We start from the raw sequence: 19,521 nt of genomic DNA on the forward strand, positions 1-19,521 counted from the left end.
GTCACACCATTTACCAATGATACCAGGTTACTCATCACAGCATGATGCTCTGATATGAAGTGCAGAACTCCCCCTTGCTCCTACTAATACAAAGTCAAGAAATAAAGAGCTTTAGAGGTTATCAGTAACAACAACAACTTACGGACAACTGCGACTGAAATCATACAAAAAATTCCAATGCAGATGAAATTTAAAGCTATATTTTCTTCAAGCTGTTCTGCTATACTTCTGAGATGTTACAAACACTTTCCATCCATGTCTAGCTTCATGAAATATGGAAGGAAATTCAAGCATAGGACCAAGTGTTGGCATCAGTTTACTTCATGTAGAAGACATCTTAAGCTGATGCATTTTGGTCTGTGGAAAGCAACATTTATCTGAACAATTAATGAATTAATTGAAACCTGCACTGAAATGGAATGAGATTAAATATAAACACATATTACTTCTACACAAATAATTATAATAAAAAAAATAATGTGCATATATAAAAATTATTTTCTTCTCTTGAGAGGTGAAAAGAGCTACCTATCAAGTGACAGCAGCAGAAGCAACCTTGCCTTGTGTTTCCTACCTTAACTTGGACAAATGAAGAAATAATTTTATCCCTAGAATTTTTAAGGCCTTTCCTTGGGTATTGAAGGCAATTGGAAAAATATGCCAATGCTTCCTTTTATTCTTTCAGTACTTGGTACAACTTTTCACTGCATTTACGAGATGTGAGGGACCCACCAATAGCCATCATCACTTGCTCCTGTGAACTGTCAGCTGCTCCTTGGGATGGCAAAGCACAGCCACAGAAGGGTGGTCACAGCACAGTTCAAAGCAATGCAGAGGAGTCCTGCCACATGACACCTTCTCATGCATCACTTCCTGTGACACAACCCTTGAAAATTTTCCAATCTCCAAATATAGAATTTGCTTGTATATCTTAGAATGCTTATCAAGATCTTGTTTCCGATGGAAAAACAAAAATCTAAATTCCTCTCTATTTTTCTATATGCCAAGAAACATGGACGGAAGACAACACAGAAAATCCTTAATAAAATACAGTCCCCACGTTTCTTCCAAAAATTTTCATCTGACTTTTCAAAACAACTAGCAGAACACAAAACAGTATTAATCTGTAGTATGATAACTGCTATTAACATATTTTAATTAAATTGATACTTTGATTTACATATTTTAATATATGTTTTGGCTCTCTTAAGTTGAACATAACTAAATTTAAAGCAAACAATATTGACCACTTGACTACAACACTACTACAGCACTACTGATGACTAGAATCACAGTGAATTTTTACAGCAAACCTCACCTCACCTGTTACCACAATCACTAATGCAAATCAAACCTAAATATCTACAGTAGTTTTTTACACAATCATTCTATGAAAGCAAAACTGAGATTGAAAAGAAAGCCCTCCCATACTGCCACCATTACCATCCAAGCACTATGAAGCCCTTAAAGTTTGGGGATTCTTTAAAACAGGTAATCAAGGTCCAATTGCACAAAGAATTTTTTGCCACTTGGCTGAAATAAAAGAATTACCTGGCAAGCATAATTAGGAGGTTGGAAATATTAAAATAAAATCAGAAAGAGGGTTTATGATGTCTTAGAAGAAGCAACTTTTCACTCGAGGAAAAATAACAAGTTTTATTTACAAGTATACAAATTGTCATAACTTAAACCTGTTAGGAAAACTATCTTTGTGGCATCATTTCATGGATACACTCTTCACATTACTAGTGCTTTTCCTGTCTGCAGCAAAAATAAATCCTTTCAACTTCTAGCTGTAATGAAGACTCTAGCTTATGAACAAGTTAACAATCAAATACTGTCTTTGAGAATCAATTGTTTTGATTAAACATACAAATAAAACCTTCAATTAAATTAAACCATCTAACCTTCAAACACCAGCCGTCAAGTATTTTCCAAGAAAGGCATGAATGAATATAACTGGGAAACACAGTGGGATTTGAAAGACAAAATGAAAAATTAATGGCACACCTACAGAAATTAATTTATACCTCTGTCCAGTGTGCAACAAGGGCACATAAAGTCATTAAAAAATCACATGGATAGAAGGCCTCTCTTCCAATAATGTGAAAACATTATAACCTCGACTGTACTACCACTTTGTTCCTCCCTTCCATGTTAACTGACTAGATATTATATAAATTTTTAACCAATTAAGATCTATTTATTTATATACCAGACATAAAAAGAGACTTAAAAAAACTTACTAGAATGCTACCTCATTAAGAGGTCTTTTTTGTTAGGTTGGGTTTTTTTTGTTTGGGGGTTTTGCTTTGCTGCAGGTTTTGGTTTGTTTTTTAAAGGAGGTTTTGTAGAGATAAGACCCTGGGATTCCTCCACAGACCTAACTGAAAACAGAGCCATCCTTTCAACACAAAGCCCTTTCACCTTAAGTTGATTGCTCTATCATTTCCATCTACCTCTTTCTTCACAGCACTTAAACTGTATATGATCTACATGGACATAGAAGCAGTATCTTGCCCAAGAATCTGTTTTACTTAAGAACTTTAATCTATATATGAGGAATCTCAATTTCACACTCACATTGACTAGCAGAAGAAATGACTTTATTAGGAAACAAACTCAGTATACCCATACAGGAATCAATTTTCTTCATACCAGTATTCCAAAGAAAGCCACACACTAGCATTATGGCAAATAATACATGTCTAATAGATCTAATAGAAAAGTAACTGCTTTTGATATCATCCATAGCTTCAAAAAGAGTAATAATAAAGAATCAGTTGCTTAGTCACAAGCACAGACATTCTATCTAAATACCAACAGTCTGCCATTTAAGTGATGAAACAAACACCTTCAGTAGCAGAATTGCTGCTGTGCAAAAATGCTTGCAAGATTCTCAACATTTAATACAAGGCCTACAAGGCCACCGCCTCAGCAACCAACTCTGCAGCTTACAACAAACACATACTTAAGCATACTTGAAATCTTTTTGACCTAAACATTGTTTCATCTAAATAGTTTTATTATTTCCATTGCATACAAACTGGAAAATTTCACACTTTTTACATTCAACACCATTATTATTGTCTCAGGCAGCTAAATTGAAGTAGTGCTCCACTCAGTTCAACGAAGAGGTCAATGTGCCTCAGTTGCCTGGAGACTGATGGTTGCTACAGCAGCACCAGATAAGCCAAGCTAAATAAGCTTCAGCTTGAAGGCAGAAAACATTTATTGCTAGAGCGAAACATTGATGCAGTTGTCTCAGCATGCGGCACTGTGCAAAACCCCACAACTGCCTTTCAGGCTACCTCTATATTGCACAAGTCTACATGAAGACAAGCTTTCTGAAGCAAGAGGAAAACAAGAATTTCATTGGGCTAAATACTAGATTATTTGCAACTATGATTCCTTTGTTCTTCTACTTGAGTCACATGTTGGAAGGAATTTTCCCTCTGGCTGTAAATTCTTCCTTCTTGCTACTCTCCTCCTCCCCCACCCCAAAAACCCTCAGTTAGACTGCACAACAAGAAAATAAGGTTTTTATCCACTTTGCCCAGAAGTAGCTAGAAATTAAAACAGCTTTTAAGTGAGAAACAAGACAATTTTGATGGAAAAACTTCTACTAGTACAGTTCCTCCACGTTTTTCATTTTGCAAGACTGAAATTTAAGTGGCTGTGACACAAATATAATTTAGTAGGTTTGGAAGGAAAGTCTCTGTTTTGAGACTGACATCCTACACCACAATATCAACCCTCTCTGTCTACAACATACTGAAGGATGCATTTAGCACACTTTCCAAATCCAGAAGGTCTGGTAATTTCCTGTGGCAATGAGACCTAAAGATGAGCAACATACTCCATTAAGAATGATTTTTGTTCTGGATGGGCTGACATTTCCTTTTGTATCTTTGCTAAGTTATAAGATAAGGAAAATCAAATCATTTCAGCACACAAATAGCCTGTGACCCATGCTGATATTTTACTTTTCACCCAGTGGGTAGAAGCCTCTTTCAAGAGGTGTTTTGACAGTAACATAAAATACATTAACTAGTTTTCATGGATCCAGCATTTCTATCGATTAGAGAATTCCAGTACCACAGTAAGGATCTAATTTTCTTTTTCTGGAAGCATGCTGCTTAAACCATGCAACATCATCTCCAGATGTTCTATTAGTCTCTTTTTAATTATCATTAATATTAAAGATAATATTTAAAAAAACCCCACACCTAAAACACCAAAAAACCCACTAAACTCCCAAAAAACAACACTGCCTCCCCAAACCAACAACATACACTGTATGCCTATGTATAAACCAAACTCAAAAAAGAAACTTAACTTGTTTTGGAGAAATTTAGCAAGATTTTAACATATTGTCATAATTGCTGTCTATGCTTTTACCTTAATGACTAATTACTAAGAGGTGAGAAGCTTCACCACAAGGCACCCACCAAATATGCAATGGAAATCTATACTATCTGCACTCTGGACTTCCCAAGAGCTCTTTCAGCATTCAGTATCTCAATGATTTCTATGTTAAAGAACAGACTTCAGAAAGTGGCCTGAAAAAATTGTAAAAAAGAGAATAAAGTTCTTAAGTTCTGGAAATCATCTCTGATTACATGTCTAAAGCAGTTTAATGCAATTATACTAAGTTCCCTTACTTAAGGAACTAAAAAAAAAAAAAAAAGATTATTGTTTAAGTAAGTTTGTTGAGGTCATGTCAAAGTCTCTAGTTTTAAGATGTTCTGATCTGAAGGTGACTACAGGAGTTTTACACCAACTCTTAACTTACATATGGTTGAGGTGTGCATCTTTGGGAGTGGAGCAGGAAACTCACTCAAGCAGCCAACCATCTAATGTAGGTCACATCTGCCACATCTGAAAAGTCCTAGAACTGAGGGCAGCTTGCTTTTTTTTTCCCCATGTATTTATTCTACTCACCAAATAAAATCTGATTAAACACTGAGGCTGATAGACCTGACATTTTCTAGAGTATCCACAGGGAGGATGGCCCAGTACCGTCCCTTAAAACACTGCAGTCTGCCCAGGTCTAGCAAACTTCAGATGCTTAAGCTGAAACCTTCCTTCTTTCCTTCCTCACCTTTACTTTGTGCTGAATAATAAATAAAAACTAAAAAAAAAAAAAAAAAAAAAAAAAACAAACAAAAACAAAAAAAACCACACAAATGCAAACCAGCAGGAAACAGGGAATGTTTCCCTGAAAAAGAATGGGAAACAAAAGTGGACAAAGAAGTTCCAAGTTCCTTGGCCATACTGAATTTAAGAATACAGCATCCTTAACCTGAGGTTACAACTGTAAACTTGGAAGCAATATCAATCAGGTAGGTGCACTTCACTGTCCCATGAAAATGCCCAAACCCCACTCCTGCAGACTTGCAAAAACCCCTCTCAACCTGAATTTTCAGCAAAGGAACATCTACTTGTTTAAGATGTACTATTAAGCTCCTTCATAATTCCATCCCTGTTGTGGAAAGGTACAAATAAGATGGGTCCCAAAACTGTTCCTAACTTCTCTGTTGAAAGGAACAAAAGCTAAGAATAGAGTTCCTATTTCCTGTCTTTTCATTTATTTTCCCACAAGTGCCAGAATACAAAATGAAAGGGCAAGAAAGTTCCCTTGACAGCATGCAAAATGATGAACAGACTTAAACTATGACAAGGAAAAAACTCACCAAGAAAGGAAGCCAAAAATAGTGTAGACTAGTAATTTGGAGAAAGAGCAAGGGAATACAGAGATCCAAAATTAGGGACTAGGTTAGTTCAGAAAATGAGAAAATAAAAACCACAGGACAGATGCATCTGAAACATTACATGCTCTACATTCAGAAAAGATCACAGGATTCTTTAGCTTTCACATTTCCCTGTTGTTAACAAATAACTCCAAATTTACTGGAAAAAAATAAGCCTTATCTCCCCCTAGAAGCTGGATCAGACAAAGGAGGATAACCACCTCTATATGAATGCTAAAGAAAACCCTTCTGCTTTTGTACTGCTCCTAATGGAAATAAAGGAACTTTGGAAGGGACAATGGAAGTGATAAAAAGCAAACTTCCTTCACTCAGCATTGCAACACAGCAAGAGTTGGGAATTTAGGAATAAAATAAAACAGAAGCTGCAGAGGAAAAAACACTTAAAAAAGAAAAAGAATCTAGCAGCAGCAAAAAAATCCCACTGTAAGAAAATCTTCTGGATTGTATCTGTAGAAGATGTTAGTAACAAGTATGTCTCATATTGCTTGAAATTGCCTCACAGATGTACTTATTACAGTCACCACGAGCAGAGATACCATCACACAGAAGAATGGAAAAAAAATCAAATATAAAGTGAAAATTTGATATTGAATTTTCAGAGTAAGAATAATTTCTTAAAATGTCTCCATGAACTGAGATTACTGTAATGTAAAGATCATGCCTTACTGGATCATACAATACCAACCCCAGGAATTTGATGAGCTACATATTTTTAAAGTAAAAGACTGTGTATTTAAGCAAACTACTACATATCATTTCCACTCCCACTAAAAGCACTACTGAAATGAGATTACAAGACACTTAAATACATTTTTTTCTTGAAAGAAATAAAGTCTGAACCACTGAATGGCTTTAACAATCAATGACTGAAGAAAGCCTAGTCAAAAACCTTTACTCCCAATTCTGCAGTTTGAGTCTGCATTCAGCACCTGGGGATTCCAGAAACAATTGGCCACAGAGCTCCAGTAGGGTAATTTCACTAATTTAAATCATCAAAAAGAACACACAGCTCAACCAATTTCAATCTCAACCCCAACCAAAGCAGTAAACATTCAATTATACAGTACTAAATGAATAAAAAATCCTGCTGTACAAGACCAGGAGATGCTGAGGCACCCAGATTACCACTTTTCTATGAACATGTTAATAATTAAGAATAACTTACCAGAAAGAGCAGTATAGCAAATTGTTACAGAACAACATAACAAGCTAACAAATATTTTTTGCTATAACTATGAAGCATTATGGAATATTTGAGACAGAAACGGAGCATAGGATGTTCAAGTGGTACAACTCATGACCTAGCTTAAAATGGAAAAGTTAAAGATGATATTCAAAATCTAAATGGAAGAAAGACTCTTCTCAATAACAGAACACATATCAATAACCATATGAAAGTTAAATACATACTTCTGAGAGAAAAGACACAAGTTTGGGATACAGCCATTTTTTGTTACGTATGAAATAGGCAATACCCACAACTATGTCAAGAGCACCAATTCATGGAAAACCAGGAGAAAATATATGTATGGACTGTACCCCTTTTCTATTACATTTTGCAACTGTTAAATGCATTGTTAGCTTATAAGGCTGTTTTGAATTAAGCAGTGTATGCTTAATATATATTTTATATTTCGAATAAGCAGTCTATGCCCAAGATATATAAAAAAAAGAACAACATGCAAAATAATCTGCATTACTAACAAGTGGCATTTTCACTAATCCACTAGTTCCCACCTTGTGAGGAACACCAGAACTTCAAATCTGTTATGGCATAGCATGGAACACAAGCCCATAACGTCCTCTGGACTCATTAGTTTGGAATAAAAATTATGAAAAAGAATTATGAGTGGCATGAGAAAAAATAAAATGAGGCAGAAAAGGGGGGTGTAACAAGGTCCATAGTGTGTTTCTGCCTTACAAACAAACAAACAAAAACCACAGTATGGAAAATACCATACTACTCAACAGAATGAAAATTCAAAACCCAGGATTTTCAAGTTGTGTGGTTTTTTTAAGCTTTAAAATCAGTGTTGCTTAGTTGTTGAAGAAAAGAAAGCACTTTGGGATTTTAATCACCAAATTTTTATACAGGCTTTTAAGTTATTAAAAATAGCAGAAGTTATTTTGTCATTTTGAGTAGTCTTAATTTAATAGCAGTTTTTAATAATGGTATTACCTAATTCAGGGCAGTTACTTCCAACTGCTTGCAAGTTTTTTCAATGCTCTGAACAAAATTTTCTGCATTAGATGCCTATCATGCCACTCTAATCAGAACATATCAGCTAATTCTGAGACTTATTCTGTGAGACTTATTCTGTGAGAACGTATTTTTCCCCAAGACCTTCTCTTTAGAATTTAACACCCTTGAAAAAAAGAGATATGCAAAAAAATCCTTCAAAATTGATACATTTATGATGTTCCCAAAATCATAATTACAAATGCCCAACAGGGATCTAAAAAACCAGCTGAAATCTTACAGGATGCACCTTAGCAGCACATCTTTGAGGCAATTACAAGCTTTAGCACTATTCCAATAGCACATCTGTCAACATGACTGAATAAGTGAGCAGACAAGATTTGGTCATACTTGCTCTCTTAACTAAAAGTTTAAGTAAAACCTAATTTTTTAACTGTTACTTTTTACCTGCTATAGAGGTTCAAGCTTACCTTAGCTTATAGCCTAGGATGACGGTTTTCTTTTAATCAGAACACTACACGAGAAACATACTAGCACGCTCTCATTTGAAGACTTCCCATGGTCAAGAGGTGGGTAAACACTGAGAATACATCCACAAGAGCCCAGTAAGCAGACAGCACTCTTCTGGAACTTTGCAGAAGTAAGTAGGTAAACCCTAGTCCTTGACATATAATCAGTCATTTATGCTAAATGGGAAGGGGGTGGGGGGTAGGGGAAGAGATAATAAATAAATAAGCAAAGGGTTGCTTCAAGTGGAGAACAAATGCATGGCAAACTAGGCTCTCCTGACTGAATCTCACCAAGGTAGTACGGACCTTATGAACTGAAAGAAGACTCACTGAAGCAGTGGAAGTCTGTTAATTCAAATACAGGAGCTCACCTTTATGGCTGTCAACCAAAACTCACAATTTCAATCTCCTTGTATATCTCAAATCCAAGACTCTCTAAGTAGTACCTGTGAATAAGATCTATGACCACTTGAAAACAAGTTTGGCAGTGAGGCAAGGTACATAACTCCTTTGCTTCTTTGGAGGTGAAATAAAAGCCCCCAAGGCAATTCACAGGAAACAAAGGCAAAGAAAGGACAGGAATTTTAAGCAGTTAACCTATGGAGGGCTCTCTAGTTCAGCTAAACAGTAAGAGGAGGTCCATCTCCTAGGGTATACTTTTCTCTTTTTTTTTTGGTGAGAACATGAGGGGAAAAATTACTATGGTATTTCTTCTCCTGACTCCTAAAATATGGGTTTTGCCCAATTACTTTTTCAATCTGTTTATCTTCTGACAGAGGTTAACAAACAGAAGTGATGGTGCACAACTTGGCTTATTTAACTTCTCCACATCAATTGATTTTACAGACCTTTGTTTTATACCATCTCAGTGTCTCTTTTTGAAGCCATGAGTCCCTCACTATTTACTCACTCCTTATAAAGATGTTCTTTGCCATTGTTCACTGCCATGGCTCTTCTTGTACCTCTTTCGGCATGTACCATATCTGTTTTGAATAGAAACTGTTCTTTCCCTTTAACATTGATTTTATTTGCCCTCTTACCACCTTGTCAACACAGGCTGGTGAGGTCTTTCAGCAGTTTGTGACAGCTGATCTCCATAATGGCTCATTGCATAACCCAGCACAATCAGCAAACTTGGTGTGTGTCCCCCCTCCTCCTTTCCTCACACCATTTATGAATACGTTGAGCTGTACGAAACTTTTCGCAAGACTCTGATATGAAACCACTCCTCTGTTAAAACTCTTGAGCACTGAACTAATTTGGGAGGATTTTTTTAATTTTTAACCTGCTACTAAACTATGACACAACCCCTCCCCTGAACTCCGAACTGTTCAATTAAAGTGTTGTCAGTGAGTTAGAGTGAGCAATAATCTCTGGAAATAAAAAAGGAGAATCTCCTAAAGTACTAGAAACTTTAATTAATTTCTTTAAAGTAGTTTCTATCAATTTGTGCAAAAGAGGTACCACTCAATTTTGGGTGAAACCACCTTATTTCTCTAGAAAACCAGTCCAGAAGAATGATGTAAAATATGAATTGCCACCTATAAGAATAAATTGCTACTTGATATTGAAATGCAATCTGTGTTGGTCTTCACACAGTATTTCTGCTATCCATGCACTATACATATCTGCTTGTGCACGCACACACACACACACACAGTAAACTTGATTTTTTCATGTTTATATCTACTATCTTGGATCACTGTAGATAAATTACAAGTTCATTGTTTATAAGCACACAGAAAGATTTAAAATTGATACACATTCATTGTAAGAGAGATTCCCATCAGAAAATGAAAAATGCAAGAAACAAGGAGTATAAAATCATCATGTATACTGTAGTATTCCTTCATACTTCAACAGTAATCACGGTGACTTTCTGCAACTATAACTTCGTACTCTCTTATCTTAATAAATATAATCTTGTACAACTTAAATTCATACAAAATACTATCATAAATGTGTTTTTTCAGGTTTATTATTTCAACTATGCCACCCTTCTGCACTTCTTCCATGCCTCCCTTACTCCTTCACCACCAAACATGAACTATGGATCTTCATTAGCATGACTTTTCAAATACAAAACTATAACATATATGTCAATGTTCATTCGTCACCAAGATGTCAGCCTTGGCCATCTCTTTGCCAGGGCTAGCCTAGATGTCCATTTGTTAAATCTCTCAAACAAAGCACTCTTTTAACTGATACCATCATTTTTGCATAAAAAACAGAAAACTTAACATATTTTACTTTTTAAATTCCTATGTTCTGATAAAACATTTGTTAGAACACTGATTAACTGCAACCAGCATTTATGCTACTAGTCATATAATAATTATTATTAATAAGCATTTCCTCAGACTACATTTTAAAAAATCTACAAATTAAGACTATGTAATACTATGGGGAACTTCCAGCCACTACAACATTTCACAATAAATATAATGTTTATTAACCTATTTTCCAAAAAAATTATGGTTTCTTTCAACATTGAAATTAAGCAGGTCAGTAACATGGCTTTCTATCTTAAAACTCTTGTGATAGTTTACCTGAGTTGCAGCAACAACAGTAGTTATAGAAGGCGCAGTTGAAGGTGATAGAGCTCCCACTTGCTGCAAGTGGCCTGAAGCCTGCTGAGGTAAATGAGAACTGGAAACGGGAGTGCTAGATCCTGAGCCAGATACTGCATTTGGAAATGATACTGCTACATCATTGCTGCTAAAAATACCTGAAAAAAATTACAAAAACGATTACATGCATCTCTCTCTCTCCCCCTCCGTTTTTTAGTAACCATGTAAATATGCAGTAGAAAGTTAATCAAGACAAACAAGATCACTTAATACGTAATGCAGAAAGCTCCTGTGTAGAAATTCTAACCATGCTGATTGATAAAGGTGCTCTCGTCATTTAACATTCTACAGTTCAGGGAACACAGATTGATTCACTTCTAAGTTTTTGTAAAACATGTGTGATAAATCAAATATTTATGTGCATTACAAACTGCTCAAATATTAATAGTGGCAGAATTTTTGGCTAAAATGCCTGCCTTCAACTGAGTCTGCTATCAGAGTTTGTTCTTTCAATGTATTGCTGTTAAGCAAAGAATGAAGTATTGGGCTATGTAACTGAACACACACCGTACAAATGGAAAAAATACTTTTTAACTTTAAAGCAAATGTTACTAAACAACATACATTTGTTCAAAACTGTAATTTTGGCAACTAAGAATTGCTTGTGTTTTTTCAGAAAAATAGTGACAGCAAGTCTGAGGACAAGGTACTCAGATTTGCCAATAGAACTGGTGATATTTCATTTATTCATGAACTATAATTCCATCCATGATCTAAACGAATGCTTGACTAACATTTCTGCTAGAACAGCCAACAAATAAACGACTAAACACGTTAACATTAGTCAGACTTGTAAGTTAGCAATTTAAATAGAAAGAGTTCACACCCCTCTGTGAAGCCATTACTTCTGTTTATCTACATGCAGGGTAAAGTTCATTATAGAGGTTGGGAAAAAAAACCCTACTGACCAGAAGCCCAGGACAAGAAGTAGTACCTGTCTATGAAACCGTTAGGCTCCACGTGCATTAGATAAGTGAGCTGTCAGCTGGCCAAGGAATATCAAGCATGGTAGCACTGAACTGCAGTTAGAGGAAGAGTGCCACAGGGAGTAAACAGAAGTAGAATGAACATGGTTAGATCAAAAAAAGCAACAGAACTGAAATGCCAGTTAGAAGGCAAAGGGTGGAGCTAGTTTGTCACTCATACAAGTAATGATTTGAAGAAGGCAGTGACAATAAGAAGATACGCAATGTTAAAACACCACTCGCCACCCAGATATCCCTCTGAGCACAGACAGTCAAGGGAGACTATCATCATCCAAACCCACACATAATATGCAAACACTGATGCATAAATTAAATTCCCTGACTCTATTAACTGTCAAGAAAAATGGAAGAGAAAATCAGCCAGACCCACTAGAGAAAGAAGATACGAAAAAGCAGCTGAAGACACTTTGCGACAACACTTTCTTCCTGCCTAACCAACGTTAGTGACTTATCTTCTCCCCAGTCTCTTCATCATAGAGAAATTCCACACCTGTTCTGCTTTCCTACTGACCTTGGTATCTTCACCATTTGTACTGCCCCCTCCTTGGATTTTTTTTTTGGTCACCATCCCCAAAACCGACAGTTACAGCCTTATTAGCAGTTAAGATCCTTCAAGTGTTCACTTTGCTTTGATCTTTTTCCAGTTTTAGCTGGATCATCTAACTAGACAGTTATCCATTTTATGGATCCTGTTCTAATTCGTCCCTATATACCACCAAAACGACCATGATTAACAAACAGCCTTGCTACTGAGTCTATTCTTAATTGTGACATAACTACAACCACGAAAACACAAATATGACCCAGATCCTCAAAAGATTTTCCAAGTTGCTTTTAATCAATAATTTCAAATCAGTAAAAAGGATGAGATTTGACCCTTTGTTTTTTGAATGCAGTAAAACGATTAAATATACAAACCTTCTTGAAAATATGAGATTCTCATGAATTATCAGGCTTCAGGAACCATAAATTTTAAGAATAAAAATAATGAAATATCACAACACCTGTGAGTAAACCATAAGAGCTCATCACCACAAACACTATCACTCTCATAAAACATCAACAGCAATGAGAGGAGAAAACAAAATTTTTGGTGAGAGACAAGTACTAAAAATGAAAGATATTTCACCAGAAAGGGAAAACAGCTCCAAAATTTTAAAGCTATTATAGATTTATTTATTATTAATTTTTAAAAATCTTACATATTTAATAACTGCAGAGCTTCTGCTTTTTCTATTTTAATTATAAGGTTTATTCTTCCTCTTAAAAATAAAATTCTGGAATACAAGCAGATAGTTATGAAATCACAGGCAAAAGAATATTTCAAAAGAAAGAAAAGCAGCAAATTGGTTTGCCAGTGGAATGAGGTAAGCAAATATTTGTTGCCAGTTGTTGTAGTAGTATAGTAGTATTACTAGCATTAAAAACACTATTTGTTTCTGCTATGAAATACAGGACAAATATGACCTATCAGTACACTCTTTTTGGGATAAATATTTCCATTTAGCAATCCCTTACTTAACACATAAAGTACATGCACCTTCTGAAACTAGTCATGCAACCAAGATACTACTCCATGCAGCATTCAAATAAGAACTGTATGCTGAACATTTAAATAAATTTTTGATTTTCACACTGTTTGAAAAATACCTGTATAAAAACTATGCATCTATCATATTAAAAAAGCCAACACAGTACATACTTGAAATGTCTCTAACATACTAAGTTGTCCTATGGGGCTTGGGGAGAGATAAATCACTTTCTGGATCAGGAAGGAATAGTAACAAAAACCTGAGCAAATCTCTGTAAACTACATTAATGTTTTAAACAAACAAACCACCTTGAAGTCCTTCTTATATTATTGAAAAGCCAAAGAGCTGTAACTTATGATGAATGGCAGTGTGTAATCTGCCAGCAGCATAAACAGCATGATCAAATACAGTCTTCAGCATTAACCAGAGCACAGTTCTTCAGCTCCAGGTGGAAATGGACACAACACTGTTCAGGTAAAGTCTGACTGTGCATGACACCACAAACACAGCTGCAGAACATGGACTTCAGGTTCTAACAGATAAAATGCACATGTAGCCTACACTGCTGGCTTGAAAGGTTTAACAAAAAGGCAGCTGAAAAAACATTTAAAAGTGTCTCTGGCCCACAAATAACAGCCTGCTTAGCACAGAAAGGTAGTATATAGATAAGGGAGTATATCAGATAATGCAGACTGGAAAAAATGCATTATTTATGCATCAATGATAAATTCAGTAACAGAGGATCTAAAACCACTTCAAGAATAGTGACATTTAAAATAGCCTTAAAGCAAAGCTAGCAAAATATACCAGGTGGCACACAGAACAATTTTAGTGGTTTTATTCAAAATCTCAAAAATAAGCAGTTCCATGAGCAGAGGAGTTAACAAAACTGATTAAATCCTGGATTTCCACAGTGTTGCACCTCAGAGATGACAACAATACACTAAGCTTTCCCACCACAATTTCTGTATCTAGCTATGAAATTCTCACTTCTTATTTTCTAGTACTAAAGCCTCCCCCCTCCCCCTCCCCCCCCATTATCCAACTCTCTTACATCCCCTTCTTATGCTGCTGACTGCCCAGTCCAGTAAGAGATAAAAAACAGACAGTGGTTGGTTACTTTTGTTAACCATACACCATCCATTCCTATTACAGGAATATATGTGTTTTACACTTTTTTTTTCCTGCAAACTGGACAACAGACTTAAAGCTTACTGTGAGCCAGAATCAAGAGAGACAACATCTAGACTGCTTCCTTAGGAAGCCTGTAAAATGGTCTCCCTAAAGCTGTATTTTCTTCTGTAGGTCACAAGTTTGAAACTATTACAACATTTCTGAAAAGAGGAAGTTATCTGAGATATCCGTCATAGGCTGCTCATCTTAGCATTTTGTCAGAACTTCAGGAATAAGAAGAATATGGCCAAAGAGGCTATTTTTCAAATGCAAACTTGTAGGCCCACAGAAGTTGCACAGAACTACAAAACCTTCCTACCTGGGGGAGGACAAATGGGCATGGGGTTGGGACAACAACCTCAAGGGAACTCATAGTAGAAACAGCAGAAATAAAAGGAAGTATTGAGTTATAAGAACAAGAACTTCTTAACACAAATTGAAACTACAAGCACATTTTCAGTACCTTCACTTCATGTGGTAAGCTCAAAACGTCTCCCTTAAACCCATGGCAACTTCCTATACAGTGCAAAATGAAAAAATATCTTTGCATAAAGCAGCCCATTCATTAGTAACTAAACATGTACAAAAAACTGATTAAGTTCCATCACACAAGAAAGAACATGTCTGTTCCAGTACAAAGCTAACAGTGGAAGAAGAACCCCACTATGTTATTGTTAACATGATCATACACTGAAGTGAATCTAATGCAAAACAAAAGCAAGTAAAAACATGTTATTTTTGACAGTTGCCAAAGGAGAAGAAAGTTGCACTTGAAACTGCCAAGGTAGCAACAATATTTCACTTAAATTTATGAGATAATGAGCTTGGATGCTAGGGCCAATCTGTTTCCTTCATGAAGAAATCTGAAATCTAAGAATCAAATAATCATACTAATTTCCTGCTGGGGATGAAGAAAGTGGTAGAGTTCACTTTCAGATAGGTTACTACAAGACTCTGCAGTAACAGTTACAGAAGTGCATGGAAATGAAAGTTACTGATCTGCAGCTAGATAACAAGCCACACTTCCCTCCTTTTCAGTGACTGGGCATCCTTTTTTTGATGGAGGCACAGCAGCCTGTCACAGATCAAAAGTCAATGGCTTCCTTTCACAAAGGGCATTCTGAGTACTCTCCATAACTGAGGAAGAAGTTTAAAAAGAGACTCAAAATACCCAAAGAATGCACACTGCTGGGAGGGGGCGGGGGGAGAAGATACAAAGTGCAAGTGTACATGTTTTCGAAAATTGCTTTTTCCAACTGTTTTGTAACAGTTGTTCCAGTTTTATGCCTATTGACAGAAGGCAGACTGCTACAATTATTCCCTTTGAGAATACTCTAGAGTGGATTTATAGCCAAAGACCAAAGCACTTGACAAGAACCTTGAGACAACTGAAGAACACAATCCAGCATAGGCAATGTGATACATATATGGTGAATCCATGATCATATCACCTACATATACAGCAAAGACCTGGAATCTGCTATCAAACTCCATTACAATTAACCCCAAATCCTTGGCAGCTCAGCCAGCAGATGTTGACTCCCATCCCTACGGTCAAACCAATTGTACAGCTATCTATAATCAATCAGAAATGTCTTCAACAACAGGGTGAGGACAAAGGATAAGAACAAATCCATGTGCTACTGAAATGCTACTAGCTACTACAGCTAGTGCCAGCTGCTAGAGTGAACAGTGGGATTTTACACTTGATTCCATGTTCATTGATGACCACTCACGTCAGCAGTCATGTTCCCATTTTTAATTAATCCGAGCTGATACAGGTCTTACACTTCAGCCCTCCACTGCAGAAGGGCTCAAACCCACATTTTTCACAGCCCACCCAAGATGACTTTGCTCTGAGAAAAAAGGTCTGAAGGTGACACAAGGAGACAGATGAATGACATGCTAGACTAGGAAGACAGGGAGAACTTTACTGTTTTTCTAGCTCACTATATCCATCTCTAACAACAAACAATAACAGCCACACAAGGAAAAGTACAAAAAAGGGCAAGCATGCAATAATGCTTTCCTCAAATGTTCTCCCAGCCTCTAGAGATCTGTAATGTATGAACTTTAAGTGTGAGAATTGTCTTTGTAACTATTATATTGCCTTAAATATGCTTCCAGCCTCGCCCCAATGAGTACCCTCCAATCCTTTCTGAGCAGCTGAAACTTCTCACAATGTATCTCATGGCAAAGTTACACCTTCATTAAACTGTGCAGTCTTTTTTGGGGGGTGGAAGATGCCAGACACAGGGAGAAAATGCCTTTCACTTGTTTCCTCCAGATGTTCTGACTTCTCACAATAATCTTTGAAATGCTTTATAACTGCCTATTTATGTTTCACAATTAATTTAGCTTTATGAAATAGGACATGTTAAGAATTTCATGCTTGTTCTACCATGAGTCATAGAGTTTTCAAGTACTCTAGAATAGAATACTAAGATAAAAGTGACCCATGATCATATCTGAGACACATATGCTCAAAACCACAAAAAAGACCTGTAATTCAAGTGTGCCACAGCACAGAAAGGTCTTTGTAAAAAAAAAAAGTTAAACAGATACGTAAGAACAATTGATAAAGACTTTAACTTTTTGAGGTTTAATGTTTAAAATGTTCGCCTTTGTAACAGTGAGCCAATACATACAAGCTTAACTTACTTAAATACAACAAACTAAAACCAAAACAGTTTTAGGCTCACTTAATAAGTATTCATTAACAGGAGCATGACTTGTGATCTACATTTCTTAATGACTTCAGAAAAATTTACTGTGTTTGCTTAAGATTTCTGAAAACATAGCAAAGCTTCAAACCATTGTGACAGCAATCTACCTCAGTGCTGTTGAGTCACTGGAAGCAGTAGATTCCTCCTCACTATGAACACAGTAGTTTTTTATGGGAGTTTCTCCCTTTTGGATTCCAGTGACCTGAGGCTGCTGTCTTCTAAGGGAGGGAGCAGGGGGGAAGGTGGGACAGCTGTTGCCCAAATTTCTGAGGGTTTAAAAATAGCTGTCATTAGCAACAGTTACAGCTTTCAAGTGGTATTCTAGAACCTCATGATCACATAGTTACACTTAAGACTGCAATATCAGACAACCAAACAGTAATGACTCAGTACTTCAAAATGTGCATAACAGAAGTACTTCAAGCTGACTATTTAATTTGCCTTTCTCTTATTCTTTGTTTTTATCAATTTAGACGGTTTAGCTGAGTACTACTGTCTTCAAGCTTCAACACAGGCAGATGCCTTTTTTATCAACACTGAAATACTCTGCCCAAATTGGGCTAGATTAAAACATATTAATTCATGCTCAGTACAGATTCTGTTTAGTTTAGGTTATCTTGTTTAAAAAATCATATATACTGAATTTTGCTGCATTGACAGAGAGGCCAAGGCTACAGAACTGAAGTTTCTTTGGAAACATGTTTTATTCTAAAAACAAGCACAGCACTGAGACTGGCACAACGGATGTCTGTTCTGTATTATGACTCTTGTCACTGTAACTCAAAAATCAACATATGACAGAAAAATCAGTAACAAAGACCTAAAAACAGCAACAGGAGTATGAAACAGACAGAAGACAGAACAAGCAAGAACTGAAGCAACCAGAAAAAGGCAACAAGCAAACATTACAATTTACAACTATCCCTAACATAAAGTAATCAGATCATTGCTTCTCATAGTCTTTTTTAAAGTATGCACTAAAACTGCCAAGAGACATGTATGCTCTATATGTATATATATGCATATACATATATATATATATATATATATATATATATATATATATATATATATACACACACCCCTCTTGTTCCTTTTCACTGGTAGATCCACAGAAGATGAGATGAGACTGCAAGGTCAAGTCAAAAGAGTTTGACTCTAAGGCCCAGAGTACGACTTGGAAGGACAAAGCACATTGTTACCACACAGTGAACAGCAGTGACAACCTTACATCTCTCAACTGCAAACTTCGTGGTTTTTAGAAAAAGGTTTTGAAAAAAGCATGAAAGATATAAGAAGCTGACTATACAACTGCAAAACACAGCACTGAGTGTAACAAGTCTCTTACAGACAAAACTGCAGCGTTCCACTGCCTGTATTGAAGTGTCTTGACTCCTTTCTATTAAGGCAGGCATCTTAATGGAACAGCTTTCATGACTCCATTTTCTAGTCCTTTTCTTTAGGACTAGATTCTTTCAAACCAGTTCAATATTTTAGCTATTATCTTTCCTCTTCAGAGCTTGTCAGCACCAAATTTCAACTGACAGAGTTTGCCCACCTTTATAGCAAAATTATTCATAATAAACCTCTCTGTTTCAAACTTGTATTTGTTTCCACTCAAACTAAAACTCACAGGTTTTCTTTTCAGTACTTTATTGCTGATGTGCAGTCAGCTTAAACTAAGTGCAATGAAAAAACAAGCTTTTCACACAGAATCCACCAAAACTCTTACTGACAGTGACATTTACAATCCTCAGCATTACCCGACACATATTCTGAATGTGCTGTTGGAGTAAATTATCTGCCTTTATTTAAATATTTATCTAAAGTTTTAATACTTTCTTTTCATCCTATATAAACACACATGACAAGATTTCTTCTTGCTAGTCATATCAAAATTTCCACCTACCCTCATTGATTTCACCCAGATATATGCTCCTGACTATCCTGGGGTGACTTTGAGAGAGAAAGCCCTACAAGAAACAAGAGCC

The 19,521-nt window shown here is 36.1% G+C and overlaps 1 protein-coding gene across 4 annotated transcripts in view; it reads right to left on the bottom strand.

Annotated features, from left to right (window-relative positions):
* The window catches only part of MLLT10 (MLLT10 histone lysine methyltransferase DOT1L cofactor), a 124,791-nt gene that overhangs the window by 23,107 nt on the left and 82,163 nt on the right, over window positions 1–19,521 (bottom strand). For all 4 annotated transcript variants that reach the window (XM_062507428.1, XM_062507420.1, XM_062507412.1 and 1 more), the window contains one exon: window positions 11,033–11,211. In XM_062507428.1, the coding sequence (XP_062363412.1) occupies window positions 11,033–11,211 (179 nt within the window). The remainder of the gene's footprint in view (window positions 1–11,032; window positions 11,212–19,521) is intronic.

Source organism: Cinclus cinclus, chromosome 1, assembly GCF_963662255.1.
Source record: "Cinclus cinclus chromosome 1, bCinCin1.1, whole genome shotgun sequence".
Lineage (NCBI taxonomy): Eukaryota > Metazoa > Chordata > Aves > Passeriformes > Cinclidae > Cinclus > Cinclus cinclus.